The 17,485-nt window shown below is 43.2% G+C and overlaps 1 protein-coding gene across 1 annotated transcript in view; it reads right to left on the reverse strand.

Moving 5' to 3' along the window:
- Nucleotides 1-12,981, reverse strand: part of GPC6 (glypican 6) — a 790,528-nt gene extending 777,547 nt beyond the window's left edge. The window contains exon 1 of the mRNA XM_075721405.1: nucleotides 12,612-12,981. Within this exon, the coding sequence (XP_075577520.1) occupies nucleotides 12,612-12,981 (370 nt within the window). The remainder of the gene's footprint in view (nucleotides 1-12,611) is intronic.
- Nucleotides 12,982-17,485: the final 4,504 nt, after the last annotated feature.

A 17,485-nucleotide genomic window follows, 5' to 3' on the forward strand; every position in this document is an offset into this window, starting at 1 on the left:
TATTGTGCTGTCATCTTGGTCACAAATGCAGCAACTTGGGTGTCAGACACTGCCTGTCCACACCCGGGCCATCTGCTGCCTGAATTGCACACCAGAATGTCTCAGCATGAATCCTGGCCAGAACGTAAGATACTGACCAAAGCCAATCATCTCGAGATCCTATAAATAGTGATCCAAGAGGGAGACCTCTTGGAGCTCTCGGGGACCGCAGTGGGCTGTGTGACCCAGTGGCTCCCCCTGAGCTGAGATGCTTCTCAGGCTAGGTTTCGCAAGGATCATCCGTCAATGGTTTAACGAGGACTCAGAGGCCTGATTTCGCAAGGTTCACCAACCATCCATTGATGAATGCCCACACGTAAAAGTGAGTAATTCATGCAACTCACAAAAAGGGAAATTTTAATCACAGGTTAACCTCGGGGGGGGTGTGTGCGCACGCGCAATTTGATTTAGAGCTGTCTGTCAGTCTGCCTGCCTGCATGTGTGTGATTTGATTTAAACCCCATCTTGAGTGTGCAACCCTGCTCTAAGTTTCAGGTGACACTTGCCATTCTCGAATCTTTAACCAAGTCACTATTTTGATTGTAACAAATTCCATTGAATCACTTTGTTACATTGGCTGATGCTTAAGTGCTGTTAAGAATTATACAACGTAATTTTGTGATCTACCTCAAAAATATTAATAAATCCTAAATTGCTGCTAAACCAAAGCCATGTAAAAAATCATATTTGTGACAAATGGCAATGACCATCCTGTCACCAGAAAAATGGAAATTACTCTAGAATACTCAAAGAAGCAAAAACTAATAATGGAAGGAAAATTATGCAAATATTAAAAGGAAAACTGGACCTCACTTATAATTCAGAAGTTGTCCACAGTGCTATAATATACCTTGGAAAAAAGCTGTCTGGTATATGGTACAATTTCAGCAGACTTTTTGAACGTAAGGGGCTGTTTGGGTACATGGGTATATGAATATGTGTACATGTTCACACACTCTGGACATAATACTTCTGTGCATTCTTCTCAGTTGAAGAGAAGGCATTAGACTCTTGGGCAAATCATGAGAGAAAAGCAATTTAAATCCATTCACCAGATATGGAAAAGCTCCACTTGAGCAATGATCTGTATTTATGTGTTTAAGTATTCGTCAGCAACAAGATTTTTGTATAAAAGGCGCAAAGACTTTATGGTTTGGCCAGTTTCTGTACTGAGCATAGATTTCGCTCTAGACAATGATTTACAGTGTCCAGCTGGACCTGCTTTAAAAAGCAAACTCAGACTCTAAATTACTAATTAACAAGCTACAAAGATGCTTCCACAAAGGATCCATCAATTGTTGAAGTAATCTCAGCGGGATATGAAGCTGGTGTCCTTCATAAGGACAATTAAAAAAATTAAGCAGCATATTTATTTGTACTACATTTGTTGTTTACATAATAGAAGAAGGTTTAAACAGTATGTACAAAACTATGACATTACGATTGTGTAAGTCTCCTGAAGAAACACTGGCATAAATATAAAATAGAAGCTCTTTGCAGACAGGACTGTCCCTTCTTTGTAATTCTTCAGTGCTTCACACAATTAAATTGTAATATTGAATGTTGATCATTTACTGCTTTACTTGCTTTTGTAAAAAACCTGCAATTAAATCTCAATCAAATTCTGCCATTCAGTGGAGATAGATAGGCAAAAATCAGGTTAGGGAATCTTTAACTCAAAAAACTAGTAACAGAAGTGTGCACGTGCTCCACAACCAATCTGATTACAGCCAATTTACACAGGGCTTTTAGTATGCTGTCTCAGTAATTAAAGAAGAAAGAGGCTTTGGAGTTCTCATTCAAAGAATGGTACAGGACTTCTGAAGATCAGCTTTAAGAACAAAATAATCACTGTTTCAGCATTCAATTTCAGGAAGCTGTTTCTGGGAGTCCTTTCACTTCATCAGCCATGCTACATTACAAAGAAAGGTGTTTGTATTTAATCAATGCATTTTAGTTATGTTTCAGATATTCAATTAACAGTGCTCATTGCCAGCCTATAGCCAGCACGATGGACCATCTTGGAACAACAAGGTCAAGGAGTATTGCTCCTGGCTTTTCACCAATTCACTAAATAAACCTCCCCTGCAGCATTCTTTTAAATACCTTCATTTTTAAATTAGGTTTTCCTTCTCTGCTCAGAAACACCTAAATCTCTGTTGAGCCAACAAAACCAATTTTGCAATTTTGATTAGCATGATCTGTCTTCCCTGCTTTTTTTTTTTTTTTTTTGCAGCTGAACTGCTAGCAGAGGATAGACTACTTCACAAAATACAAAACAGAAGATTTTATTACGGAAGTTTTTACTGTGGGCAAGCTTTGGCATCTTTTTTTACATTTTTGAAAATGCTTTAAATACATGCATGTAATGCAAAGTTTAGGCCAGATAAGAATACTTTAAATTGCAATAACTCTAACTGGTTAAAGAGAGTATGGTCTGAATCTGAAACTGTTCAAGAGGTTTTCTACATTTCTCTCCAACACAGATAAATGCTGACAGACAAAAATGATATATAGCCATTTTCATCCAAGGAATCTAAATTGCTCATATGCAGTATTATCTTAAATGTTAAAGTTGTAAAGCCAAAAGCTAATATCAGAGAAATAAATATTTATATTATGTGTTTATACTGTGAATCAATTTTGTGTAACCAAATAAGATGCAGCCATTGTTTGTACTTACAACTCCTTTCTCTGTGAAATATTATGTCAGTTTAAGAGAAAAGATGGAAAACACTTCGGGTTTAGCCACTGGACACTGGGTGCTCATCTTCCCTTGCCTTTGATTTGTCACTACATTGCTTAAGCTTCTTAGGGACTAGCACACATTTAAAAGCAAGGGTACTTGTAAGTTAAAAGACTTCTAAAAATTGTGCAACACTTTCTGAAGTCTGCTGATTGATGACTGGATACTTATGACATGCAAAGAAGCATCCTGCCACTGCTTTTAACGATTTATATTTCAGGCAGTACTATGAGCGCAATTTTATTTTATATATCAGAGGTGCATATAGCTGGGAATGGGTACCCTCAGGTGTAGAAAAGATTTAAAACATGTAAACAACAATAAATAGCAGTATATAAACCTGCGGTCTCATAATCCAATTCATTTGCCTCATAAACCCCAAATTTCAATGTGCCATAAAATCAGCAGACACCCACTAAACTGACCACATTAACTACCACACATCAACATGACAACAAGCAGAGAGTTTCCCTAAGGTAGACAAGCACTCTGTGTGATCCCTCATCCTAGGCAGATGTTCAGCTGCTTCAGTTTTGGAGAACAGATGACTTTGCTAGTATGGCTTGTCAAACTTTGGTGATGCAGTTAGACAGTCAAGTGCAAAAGTGGGGATAATAGCCAAGAATGCTCAGCTGCTTGTAGTTTCTTCTCAATTATACCATAAGAGTACTATACTACTGCCACGTTGCATTTTGCTGCCACGTGAGAAAAGATGGACAGTCTTCCTCTTGCAGTTCATGATAAATGTAAGACATCTACCTGAAAGCCACCATCAAATAGTGAGCCTCACTTTCTCATCATGACTTCAGGCACACATTCCCATATATCCCCTTGAGTAACTTCAAGATCTTTTTTGGTGGGTTAGCTATCAGATCACCTTGTTAGTCCAGGTCAGCATGTCAGACAGCTAGACCTGATGCAAAGGAAGCGGTCAGAGGCAGGAACAGGGAACACACAACTTTGCTGACAGCCAACTCCCATGAAGTGGGGTGAGGTGTAAATGAAAACACAGAATCATAGAATTATAGAATCGTTTAGGTTGGAAAAGACCTTTAAGATCATCAAGTCCAACCATTAACCTAACGCTACCAAGTCCACCACTAAACCAATTAAGGGTAGAGTAATAATTAATTTCATGTTTCCTGCCTTGGTGGCTGGATTAATTTTTTAATGAAAGTAAAACTAGCAATCACTAAGGTTGGAATACTTCAATAGTCTGGACCCAGGCCCTTTACAACTTTTTTTAGGTTTAAAAGAAGTATAAGCCAGAAACTCATAGTCTGTTCTCTCAGGTTATGGAGCATGGTTCCATAAAGTTATTATGAGAGACAGAACCATGCAAAAGCTGCATCATTCTCTCTGCAACGAGACAATTATATATTAGATACTGAGCTTGAATTATTGAGAACTGCCCACTTAGCAGAGCAACAAGCTCTGAAGGAACCATTCAACAACAGAAATGCCAATACATGTTGTTTAGAACTTTTTCCATTTTGGAGCATGATCAGTCAGGTCACCACAATCTGTTTGAGATGAGATGTTTAACCACTTAGATGGTGAGAAAAAGGAGAAATCTATGGACTGTACGGACCAAGACCAAGTGGGACATAAAAAAAAAAAAGAAAAAGAAATGGAGCATCTCAGCTCCCTCCCTCCTTCTTTGCCTCCTATTCATCCAAATCCTTGCATGAAAGCATGAAAGCACTTTTCCAGTCTTTTTCCCTTCTCCTAGGGCTTTAACTGCATGAAAGGTCTTAATTCTGTTAGGTATTCATTTACAATGAATGCAAAGTAACTCAAGCAATGAGAGAAAGAAGTATTCCTGTTCATGCTTCATCATCTTCCAGTAACGGTCCCTTCTCCAATAATTCATCCTAACCTATATTCTCTCCCCAGTTCTCTGAGTCAGGTTTTTGCTAGCCTCACTACCTCTATCTAGAGCTGTGTATTTGGACTCTAAAACCACAGATTGCTACGTTCACAAAAAAACCTATCCAAAACCAAAACACAGATCAATGTGGCATCTACTGGGCAAGAAAAATGGTTGTTGCAGATTCAAATGCTGCAACCATAAATACCAACAATTTATCCAAAATGTTACCTCTACTGCTTGATTGATATCACCAGAAAAATGAAATTTAGACAAGAGCAGCTCGAAGAGAAACATTTCCTGAAGACAGAAAACTGAATCCTGAACCGAAAAGAATGAACAGGAATTGTACGCAGGACCTGATGGGAGCCTCCCTGGCCATGACCATCAATCAGCACCATCGGACTTTTGGTAGGTTAACTGTGCATAAAGTTCCTTTCCCTCATGTTATGCTTCACATCTTAAAAAATAATTCCGCTAAAGAAAGCTATTTTAGTTTCCTGTATTAATTAGTGCATATGGGCTCTCAAAGGAAAAATCCCAGGTCATAAGGGATACCGTAACTCACAAGCCAACCACAGACATATGACATGAGAACTGTAGTAAGGCATTCACAGCCTATATTTTGCCACATCTTCTACATACCTCCATAGTTCTCACAACCGTGGCAATATCCACATACATTCTCACGCTATACCATACTAGTGTCTGATACCCAGATGTGCAATGGCTTCATCCCATGTGTTGACTTCCCTCCAAGACAGACTCAGGCAAAATCCAGATGGGTGTCCCCATAGTCTCTAGTATGTTAGAAACTCAACACGTAAGTCAGAGAGACGTGGCCAAACATACCAGAGAAAGATGTGGCTACCATGACAGACACGGCAAGAGCTACAGCTACGGAGACTGACAAAAAATCTGGCAACAGAAAGGTCCAGCTTTTGACTTAGAGGGCAGGTTATATTACCTACTGCGTAGTCAAGCATCAGGCTTGAACTAATTGGACTCCCCAAACAGTAGGATTAGCATGGCTGACAACCTTTGATCTTTCTGACATATATGAACTGAGCCCTGTGTAGTTTTTTATAGTGCATATGTTTGCATTCATGCGTGTTTGCACACGTGTTTTTCAGCTGGGGCCCATAAAGCAGTTTCAACCTGGTTTGCGAATACCTATCCTGGTAACGTGCAGCTTCTCTTGCTCTTCCAGTGCTTAAATGTGACTTTGAGGCCACCTCAGGTAAGAGCTGTGATTTTACCCCCACATGCACAACATGCACACACATGCACAGATACAACTGTGTTATTCTGTAAGTGTATCTAATTTAATGTAACAGCCCTACAAGGCACCTGTTAAAAGCAGGCGAGACTTCCACTTATTTTGGGAGATTTGCCCTGCTATTTTAAACGCAACAGGTCAGCGAGCAGGTCTGAGGCTCCATTGTTAGTCGAGCGTCTGTAGAAATGCTTCTTTCAGGAGGAAAAAAAAAAAAAAAACAAACCAGCTCAGGATGCTCGGTACCCTTTACATCTGCTGCTCAGCTGGAGACGCGGTTAAAAGGCCATTAGAAGAGCAAGGTGACAGACCTCGCAGGCTAGGCGAGCCAGAGAGCAATTTGCTGTTTGCATTAGGAGTATCAGCCCTCGCTGCTTCTTTTTGATGGACAGAAAGCGGCTCCTGTCCCAAGCTCTGAAAATCAGGGCCAGGGCAGGCGGCTGGCAGGTCTCCATCCCGGGGCTGGCGCTGCATTGTAGAGCCTCCTCCCGGGCGCCCGGGTTTCTACAGCGGGCTGGCGGGACGCGAACCCTCCCGGCGCTATTAATAACCCCTGACTTCGCTCACCGGAGACTCGCTCCGCCGGGCATGGCGGTAGGGCCCGAATCGCTGTCGCCCTCGCAAGTCAGCGGGAGCGCAGGCGCCTCTTCCGCGGCACCTGCCTTCAAATGCTGCGTGTCTTCGGCGTTTTGCAATCGCTCAACGGGATAAAGTACCATTGTTTCACTTCGCTGGAAGGAAAAGGTCACGTTAGCTGGAAGCGGCTCATCGGAGAGAGCTGGTGGTCTTTGTGACAGCGTCCTATAATGAGAGCTAAAACATTTCTTATTAGGGAAGCTTAGTTTTTGGACGTGTGCAGGAGCTCTGGAGCAATGAGTAGTGAAGAAAGCAAACCTTAGTTTCAGTAGGTTTTAGGCTGGTTTTACATACAGAGGAATAACGTACTAAGAATTTTACCAGACATATGTTTTCCTGCCATCTGCAACACGTTCTAAATTCCTTTTGCATCTTGCAATCTATTCTCTGTGTTTAGCATAATAACTATTCTGCCTTTAAACATCAACCTTTATATGCTGTCCTTAGAAATTTGTGGAGAAGTGTTAATTCCTTTACACATATTTAAGCTGCTAAAATAATTATGCCTGGTAGTATGAACAGTCAAAACCACAGAATGAAGGTTCCCTTCCCAGGGAGATAGCACCCATTAACCAGGTACAAAGGGGAGCACACAGTCATAGTTCATTGAAAAAGTAATTTCATTTTGCTAGTAATGGGAGTGCTGATACTTTGATACCGTAATGGAGTTTTAAGCACCAAGCTTGTTATTTCAACTAGAAACTTTAATGTAATTATGCATTTTTACTTTACTAAGCAGAAAGGAAGATTAGTATGCATAGTTTTCTTACATGTATCGCAGGGAAAAAGACAGAGATCTCTGACTGATACTGCAAGATGCTCAAGTCATTCAAAAGAAATGGCAGGTGGTAATTTTAAAGACAAATTACCCAGAAAAGCTTTTATTGTTGATCACTTGTTATAAGATTTGCCATTTGCAAGTAATCGTACATTCAGCTGAAACTGACCTTTTATGAGAGCCAAGTGGTAATATAAATGAAATGAATATATTCTTTACTGCAGTAATATGAAAAGAATGACCTGAGCTTTTAACATAGCGCTTGACCTCTCTGGTGTCTGAACACCACCTAATCTCAGGAGTATTTCACAATAGCATATGATGAAATAAGCACTAATAGAGCATTAGAACAGTTTAACACATTAGCACTTAGAAGTGTAGAAAATATTATAGCTTTAGGTGTACTTTTTGATTATAAATCAGACTGATGACAGAAAGAAAAAGGATGATTAGAGTACAATACACTGAAATTCATCATTACACTAATTATTAAAGCATCACCTTTTCTGTTCTAAAGTCCCTCTTTCCAAGATAGTCTACCATAAAGTCACACCGGGGAACTCTAGATGCTGAGATTTAAAATTCCCAGTCAAAAATGAATTATTTATAAGCATTAAAAACATGCTATTTCTCCTCAAAGGCCCTGATCTTACAAACAGCACCTTTAGGTTTAGATGTGCATACGTAAGTTGTATTCCCTTTTAATGGCATCAGTCACATACAAACCAATATATGTGTACAAAAGCGATAGCAAAGACAGGTCTTAGAAAAGCTTTACTTCCTCCTAGCTGAATGCACACACCGGTTTATTAGCGTGCACCATGCATTCACAATGGGAAAATAAGTGAGGCCGTAAGGGAGGGTGACCGGAGAGCCTCTCGATGCTGCCGTCACTGAAATCGCAGAGATGAGGAACAGTCATACACAGTGTGCAGGATACTACCACAACAGCGCTAAAACAAGAAAAGTGCAAAGCTTACATGAAATTCTGCGTCCATCTTCAGTGTCATCACTGAGTTCAGCACTGAATTAATCTCTAATAGCCTAATTCAGATTTCACAAATTTGCATCGATTATATTATTGATTTCAGTAAGGCTATTCTTATTTTACACTCCTGAGCCAACCACACAAGGTGCCTGTGAATCCCCACTTGCCTCCTGGTCTACAGGCACTTTATTCACACAACTGTCAGGGACAGCAGTAGAGGAACAGTAAAAGAAGGCATTAATTAACAAGTGCTTTGATACAGACTCAGTCAGGAGGATTTTCCGCTGTTCTCCTGTCAATCTATCATTCCATTTTAGAGCTACTTAAAGGAAAGCCAAGCATTCAGAAATTGTATCTTGGGAACATCTGACATGGACTAATAGCTCAATTGCATGAGTGACTACTGAGTTTATTTTTATTATTATTATTATTACCACTTTAGAGCTACAAGCAACTGTGTTATGTTTGCTAGCTTTCTTCAGTCAACGCCTCTGTGTTATGCCAGTATGAAGCCCATTCATCAAAGCACAATTTCAAGTGACTCCTGACCTTCAAAATGAAGGGTTTTCTTCTGCTTTCATTTCAGTTACTTTCACTATGGTGTCTTTGCATTGCCAGAATCTCACCTCTTTCATCATCTGCACAGGAGAACAAAACTAACTTCTTATGCAGTATTTAGAATTCAACATCTTTACAGTTGGATGCTTTACCATAACACTTCTAGTCTTTCTCTAAATACACTATTATTCAGGATCTACTTCAAAAAAAGAAAAAAAAAAAGCCAAACCCAAACAAAACCACAACCCACAAAAAACCCACATCCTTCACCTTTCAAAATCTCTAGATCAACTGAAGGTGGAAAGGCACAAATTAGACAGATCCATTACTTGAGAACAGTCAGACATTCACTTTCATTCAGAAAACTCTGAGGCAAGGACACACTCCACCTTTAACTTTGATGTTTCATTTTCACAGCTTCCCCTAAGATGCTGTAAGTTATTGAAATCATAGTTGGAGTTAAACAAGTAATGCTAACAGATATGTGCTGTGACTTTTCTCTTTTGGATTGACTTTCAGGTGCCAGCTTTTCCTACAGCAAAAACATTTCCTGCAAAGTCCTTAGGAGCTCCACTCAGTGCTCATGAATGCTAGGTCACAGCAGCGTGAGTCTGATAGCTCAACTCTTCTTTACATGCAGGATACTCCACAGTGGCTGTACAAGAGGGCAGATTTTACGATAGCCCAGCGTACACCACAAGCTACTGCTACCCACCCTGCATGTGACTGATGCATAGAATCAAGCCCACAGCAGCATATTACGAATGCTTCAAATTTGCTTCCTTCCTCCATTTCCAGACGAAGTTCCTTTATTGAGGACTTAACTTTGACAACTTATGTTGGAAACCAACTTTATATGCTCTACTCCAATGTAGGACATAGCTCCAGAATTTGGTGATCAGACAAGATGTCAGGCGCAGCAGGTTGATTACAAATAAGTACTGTACTATTGCATTGAACAATTTAGCATTGTTGTAAAAGCATAGCAGGAGACCATAATCACATTATTACCAAATCAACACATTTCACATCCAACAAAATACTGTAGGAAAACCTTGCCTTACAGTGCAAAACCAGACAACCTTTTAAATCCGTAACTTCTACATCCTCCGTTCAAAAATGAGTGCCAGTATAAATAATTTTACAAAAGCTACCTAACAAGCTGGTCTTGCAGTTCCATTCAGCAGAGGGGTACCTCTGTGTCCGCAGCCTCTCTGGTTTAAACAGATTCTTCATCTGTTTGCATCAGTACGTGCACACTTTGCATCAGTACATACACACTACCTCTTCAGTTTATCAAGTTTCCACAGTCCTAGCTAGAAAGTAGCTTTTAAACAAATGACAAATGAAAACATACGACTACTGTTAAATCAAAACACATAAACCATACTGCATATTACTATTTTCCATCATATTATCAAGCCATTGATGCAAAATCTTTTGAAAACACAATGTTTGTTCAATGTTTGACCGTAATTAAAGTTCTTTGAACTCTTTAAAACATGGGGCATTTGACAGACTACACTTCTTTCATAACAGTAAGAAATTGCTTCCTTAACCAAGTCAATATGCCAGAAAAAGACAGAATGAAAAAAAAGTTATTCTGAAACCTGTAAGTAGATGGCTCTAATTGAACTTCCAACATTGCACTGGGTTGCAAATATGTAACTTTCACATTAACAAGAGCACATGCTGCATGAAATAGTTACTACACAACCTCTCACCACGCTACGAGCAGAGCATACCCCAAAACACTCCTTAAAGCAATCCTAGTCTTCCAACAACTGAGTAGCTCAAAAGTTGATACACCAACTAGTAACAAGGCAGACAAACCACAAAGAAAACAAACAACTTGTAATAGGAAGCTCAGAAAAAATAACACATCTCTGCATAAATCAGGTACTTCTTAACCATAAAAGTAGATATTACTTATGAAGCTTAGCAGGAAACTGAAGAGTAACTTTGAATTTAACTACTATTAAATATTTAGCTATCATGAGTCTTTCTGTACTGATACATGTTAGCAGAAACTTGCAAATGCTGGGATTGCTTAAAAAAGGCATGGCAACTTTGCACAGTACATTCAAAAAAATAAATAAGACAATAAAACTGCTCTGTGAGCTGAAAGCAACAAGTGTTTCCTCAAAGCTACTAGAAGCCTGAAATTCACTGGATTTTTTTTTTTTTTAAATGGGACAGGGCATATACTACCACCCTGTCTCAAAGCAGATGGAGTAACAGTATGCAAAGGGAAAGCACGACTGCATACTGAAAAGGGTCTGTGGCTCACAGAAGAGATTTCATGATTTGATACAACTGATGAGCAACCTAAAGAGAATTTCTTAAAAAGGAGCACAGAAGGGCCAGAGAATCGGTGTGCCTGAGTGATGAAGGTGCCTGTGGAATAGTTACATGCATAGGCCCTTTATTCTCCTGCCTTGTCCTAAAACACGTCAAGAGGGTCAGACCTATGTGTCCGAAGCAACCAACGTGGCCATGCAGACATCTGGTCTGTTCTGCACTGGCACCGTGGAACAACCTTCCCCCTATTTTTGTGAACTACATCCTCGCTGTCCTGAGATTTTCCACATTTATCATTCCTCATGTAAAGTGCTAAATACTGCACAGTGAATAACTGCGGCTTTATTTCACCTCGAGGAAGATAAATCTACAGCTTCCAACTTTAAAAAGGAAGCAAGGAAACCGAGGGGCATCTAATTCACTCTACAAACAGCAGAACCTAAGAGCAAAGCGCCAGTGGCAAAGCAGAAATCTTTCCTGAGGGCGCGAGCAGCCCAATTTAAGCAGCCCAAGCTCATGCCTTCCCGTATCATTTCTCTCTTTGTGTCGTGCTCCCTGATTGCTAAAGGATTATCTGCCCCGGACATATTTTTATTCATTCAGTCCCAAAGATGCAATATGGATCAGGTTGTAGGGAAAAGCAGGAAAATAAAATTACAGCAAACAATCACCCCAACACCTTCGTAGGCAGCCCGCGGTATAACCTGTTGTAGGCACGTTTCGGCAGAAGGAAGAGCTAAGTAACAGGCTGCCTGGTGGCTCCGGCGGCGGAGCGGGGGGGGTGTGTGTGCGCGGGGGGGGTGCCTGTCCCCAGCAGCCGATGCCTCTGCTCCATTTGGGCTGCGCCGGAGCCGCCCGGGAGGGGCGAGCTGCCCGGCCCGCCGGTGGGTGCCTGGGCTGGCCCCCTCGGAGGGGTGCGCCGCTCCCCGGGGCCGGGGCAGCGGCGGGGCCCGGGGGCGGCGGGGGGGGCAGGACTGCCTTCGCCACCCTCCTCCTCCTCCGCCTCCCTCGCGCCCTGTCCCCGCTGGCAGCGGGGGCAACGTTGTTCCCCCGCACACGGCGGCAGCGGGGGCAGCAGCCGCTGCGGAACCGCTTGCTGCTCTCGCAGCCCGGCTGCAACTCTCAAGAAGTTTCTGCCGGCGAACAGACCCGAGGCTGAGGCTCGCCCGCGCCCCCCCCGCCTTTTTTTTTTTCCCCTTTTTTTTCTTTACCCCCCTCCTTAGTTTTTATGTTTATTTAATCATTTACGTACACACACACGCCCCGCCGGCTGCCGCCCGGCTGCCGCCCGGGCCGGCAAGAGCCAGCTCCACGCCGCGCAACCAACGCGGCGCTCCGCGGCCCCGCTGCCGCGGGGATTGCGCGCAGCCCGCTCCCCCGGCCCCGCGGCCCCCCGCCCCGCTCCGCCCGGCCCCTTACCTGCGATCTCCTGGTAGGGCACGCTGGCCAGGCTGAAGCCCTTGGCGCTGTACGCCTGCCGCACCTCCCCGCAGCTCCGCGCCTTGCCCTCGGCCCCCGCGGCCGCGGGCGGCAGCCGCAGCAGCAGCAGCGGCGGCAGCAGCAGCAGCAACCCCGGCAGGGCGCAGCGCCACGCAGCCCCCTGCGCAGCCGGCATGGCGCGGCGCGCAAGTCCCGCGCGGCGCGCAAGTTCCGCGCCGCCGCCGCGCCGCCGCACCGCCGCCTCCGCCGCCTCGCCCCCCGGCTGCGGGGGCGGCGGCCCGGGAGCCCCCCGGCCGCCGAGGCAAACTTTTGCGAGGCGGGGGGGAGATGGGCGCGCACACACACACATGCGCGCACGGCGGGGGCAGGAGAGCGGCAGCCCCGTCCCCCCCCGGCTCCTTCTCCAAATGCAAAGCGCTCTCGCCCCCCCCCCGCCGAAAAAAAAAAAACCAACCAAAAAAAAAAAAAAAAAAAAAAAAGGGAAAGGAAAAAAAAAGGGGGGTAAAAATCTGGCTGTAGGTTTGTGAAGATTGAAACCGCGGGCGCGTTGCTGCGAGCGGAGTCCCGGGCCGGCGGCAGCGCGATCCGCCGCGGAGCTGCGCCCGCCGCCTCTGCGAGGCTGGAGGTGGTGGGAAAAGCAGCCGGCGTGGGGATGGACTGGACAGCGGCTCCGTGCGTGCCTGTGTGGCTGTGCGTGTGTGCGTGTGTGTGTGTGTGCATGCGTGCGGTGCACTGGATGCGTGTGCCTGTATTTACGGGAGCCGGGGAAACCTCTGCTCCGCGCAGCGCTTGGAGCAGCCTCCGGAGCCAGGCAGGGAGAAATCCTGGAGACAGACACGGCGGGGGAGAGCTACACGCACACACACACACACACACACGCACACCCGCGCGCACGCACACACACACACACACACACACACACACACACACAGAGAAACGTGCTACACATTGCATCGCCGAAATACAGGAGCAGAAAGCAAATCCTGGCGTGGATCGCTATTTGCTGGCGGAAGGAAGGAAAAGCACCCACAGCCCCGAAAACTTCCTCCTCACCACGAATCCAGCCGCTCCTAGCCCCCAAATTACAAATTGCCTGCTAGCGAGAAGTCAAAAAAGATACTCTTCGGTGGTGCTGCTCTCTGTAATGCCACGTTTGGAGTGGGCCCCGTAAACACTTTTTTTTCCCATTAATTATTATTTGTTGCGCACATAAACAGCCGAGCTGAAGAGCTCGAGCGAGGATGAGTCCGTCGTCTAAAGGAGAGAGAAGGAATGATGTTTCTGTGCATCAGACAGAGAAGAACGAGAAGGAAACAAGAAAGGTAGTCCTCGACCTGCGTAATTTGTGCCACCCTAGGAGAGGAGAGCAGGGGACAAAACCAGAAATTCTCTCCTGCAAATGGTCATCTGCAAAGAACTGAATGGGGGAAGTAAAGAAAATTCCTGCCAGGTGAATTCATTCTCTGCTCAGGGAGAGGAAAAAAATAGTCTGTTCTTAAGTATTTGATAGTAAAATCCAAAGTTACAGTTTTAAAGGATTTATTGCAATGCTTTTTATGAGTACTGTAGAGAAGTGTGATATTTTGTCAAAAGTATACAGACAGAGATGTCAGGCCCAGAATGAAGTGAAGAAGGCCAACAGAAGAGGTAAAAGACCATCAGCCTGGAGACGTACTTATCAGTGAGGAGCCATAGAGCAATATCATGACACTATCATAATTCAAGATGCATTCAAATTAGACTGAAATTTTTAGGTGCCAATACTGCTGCAGTGTCACATTAACTGCAGTGTTAGTCTTGGGTCTGGGCCAGTGTACGCAACCTGGTCCCACCTGACTCTGTATGTTGCCCCTAGCCTCCCTTACCATTTTCCCTCTCCCACATTGTCATTCCTTGTTCTTCCCTCCCCTTTTCCCCACCAGCTGAGGGATGATGCTCTGACACTGCTTGTGTACACAGCAGAGAAACAGCAGTTGTGTGCAGCCCTTGCCCTCCCTCTTCCTAGCAAAGTTCCTGCGCATGCAGGGCCAGGGAGGGCCAGGAAGGGATGGGTGAGCAGTGGATTTTATTAGTCCTGCAATCTGGACAGAAAGATGGGGTTAGCACCGGTCCCTACAACCTCCCCCTGAGGTGAGATGTCTCTTGGGGACAGGTGCCAAACCCCAGTGAGATCAGGTTGGAAGGCAAGGGTTTGGGAGGGAGGTTAGTGAGAGATTTCCTTCCTTTCTCCCAGTCCACAAGCCATTTAAAGCTCCATGGATTTGCTACCTTGAAAGGTTTAATTACACACCACAATCCTTGCTAGCGCTAGTTTTGGGGGAGCGAGGGGTTGGTGGATGGGTATTGTAACACTGCCGAGTGCCATCACCCAGCCTGAAGGACAGGATGGAAGTCCCTGCTTTAGCAACTCACAGGGAACTCCATGTGTTACCAGCCCACTACAAATAATAAGCTGTTAGTACATGATAGTGACCCCATAATAATGAAAAGTTGGGCAAGGTCTGTGTATTTACTATGTGGAACAGTTCTGACAGATCCGTATGTAAGATCTCACTGCACGTAGGGTACATACGGTTCACCCCAACATAGGATCAGGAAGGTGTTACAAGTGCTACGCATACCTCATTTCTTCTGGATTGCTCCAACTTTCCTCTACATTGTGGTCAAAGCAGAGAATTAGCTTACCACATATTAAGCATGACAGACTCCCCCTCAATCCAATCTTCTTCAACATTTCTTCAACCCGCAGGAAAGTTATTTGACACAAATTCAAAGATGCAAATGAGAAAATCAGCAAACTGGTTTGAAGTGCACAAATCATTGTAAAATAGCAAGAGATTCTGTGATTAACTCACAAGTGCATCTATGTAATTGCTTTTTAAGAAAATTGTAAATTTGCTAGGCAAAATGGGGCTTATTCACCCCTGCATTTTTTTTGCAAATACCAGTTGAATTCATACCATTGGTAGTATAATAGCACTTTTACATAAGGTGATGACAGCATGATATAACCTTTATACAACATGGGAAACCTGCTATGGGAAAATCAGGCTCATTTCCACCCTTGAATCCTGCCTCAGACGTAAATGGCCGAGACAGCTGGTTGCATCATAGTCCTGCGTGTTGAAGGAACACCTTACTCTCCCAAAAGCTCACATTTAAACACAGATATTTCCACCGCTTCAACAAATCTCCTACTCATCACATGGGAGAATCATTGTGTGTTCTCAGTACATATGTAATTAATTTTGTACAAAGTGGAAGAGCTCCAAAGAAAGCCCAGGTTGGAACACGCTCTAAGCCAGTGGCTTTAGGAGTCCCTTAGAAGCATAACACCTTCTGCCAGGCACATCACAGGCATGAGCTAAAAGCTCTCCTATTGCAGGACGCACACTATTAGGCTATTTCACGTGGTCACACCATACCCATCCTTTTTCAGCTGTCCTACCTCAAAAGAGGGAGGTGCAAGCGACCGCTGGCTGCTGAATTAGAAACAGTTCAAGGTATATAAGATGGTGAATAAAGTCCTCCATCCTCCTCCTCGACATGGTGATCAGTGTCTTCCAGAGATGGACTTGATTCTGAGTTGCTGCGTATCAGTGAGTGCTCAAACTTCTAAGTTGTTGGGTAAAAGTCTGGTTTTTCCTACATTAATTTTGGGAAGCAACACATTCAATTCATTTGCATAAGCATCAAAATGAAATCTTTTATTTTAGTTAAATTGAACATTTTAATCACCGGAGAATGTTTTTGCTTCTTTTGCATTTCTGTGGAAAGAAGTAACAGCACTTAAAAAAAAATTATTTTTTCATATTTTTGCTTGCTTGGCTGTCGGACTGAAAATCAATCATTTACCCTCCTGGAGAGGCCACTCCACCAAACACATTCAATGTAGTAACATAGATGGTTGCTTAAAGTGAAGATTTTTCAATGCATCTACTGGTCAAATTTATTATAAGCGGGCTTGTTTGTTCAAGTTATTCCAAATAGAATGTGTGTTCATTTGTATCAAGTTCTACTGATTGATCTTTTTTGTAAAATTTTTCTTAAAGTTGTGCCAAAAATGTGGAAGACAAATGATTTTTAACCTTTGTTTCCAAATACTTCTATAAAAAATGGATTAAAAATAATCATTAACACCCCATCATAATAAAATCGTCAATGCAAAGTGGAGCAGCAGCCAGTGTTAATTCCACCAACTACTGGAACACTCTACTCCACATGACTGAGGTAGTTTTGCAGTGTGCAGTAAAGGAGCTAAGGAATCTCTAAACAATAAGGACAAAAATAAATATGGAATTACTGCATCATTTGCCAAGCAGCCATCATCTTGAGCTCTGAATGGTTCAAAGACAAGGTGGAAAAACACATGATTATGGATTTTAAACATTATAGCGTGTGGTACATAAGAGTGAGACTAAGATTGTAGAAGGAAGTTTTGCTCATTTTTTTTCATATTTTTGAGTTATTTCACTTTAGAAGCAGGATAAGTGTTGTTACATTGAAAGATACACTGATTTATTATCAGGTGTTATCAAAAAACTCTCATCAATGTCCTGGGTATTAAGGGGACTGCATAGACAAAAGCGTCTTTCACCTGACTTGACAATAAAGCTTTGGCAAATGTCAAAATGCTCTATAACTCAACTTCACAAAAAAAAAAAAAAAAAAAGAAGCTGGCTTCTAGATTCACCATTAAATCTATGTGCTCCGCAGATTTGAAGCTTTCACATAATGGATTTCTAGCAAGAAGGTTTCACAGGTTGAGGCAATAATCAGTGAGATTCTCGGACGTCCAATAGAATTATTGTTGGTGAAGCGGCTCTGATGTTTCAGTTGATTTCTGCAGGAGG

Source organism: Pelecanus crispus, chromosome 1, assembly GCF_030463565.1.
Source record: "Pelecanus crispus isolate bPelCri1 chromosome 1, bPelCri1.pri, whole genome shotgun sequence".
Taxonomy (NCBI): Eukaryota; Metazoa; Chordata; class Aves; order Pelecaniformes; family Pelecanidae; genus Pelecanus; species Pelecanus crispus.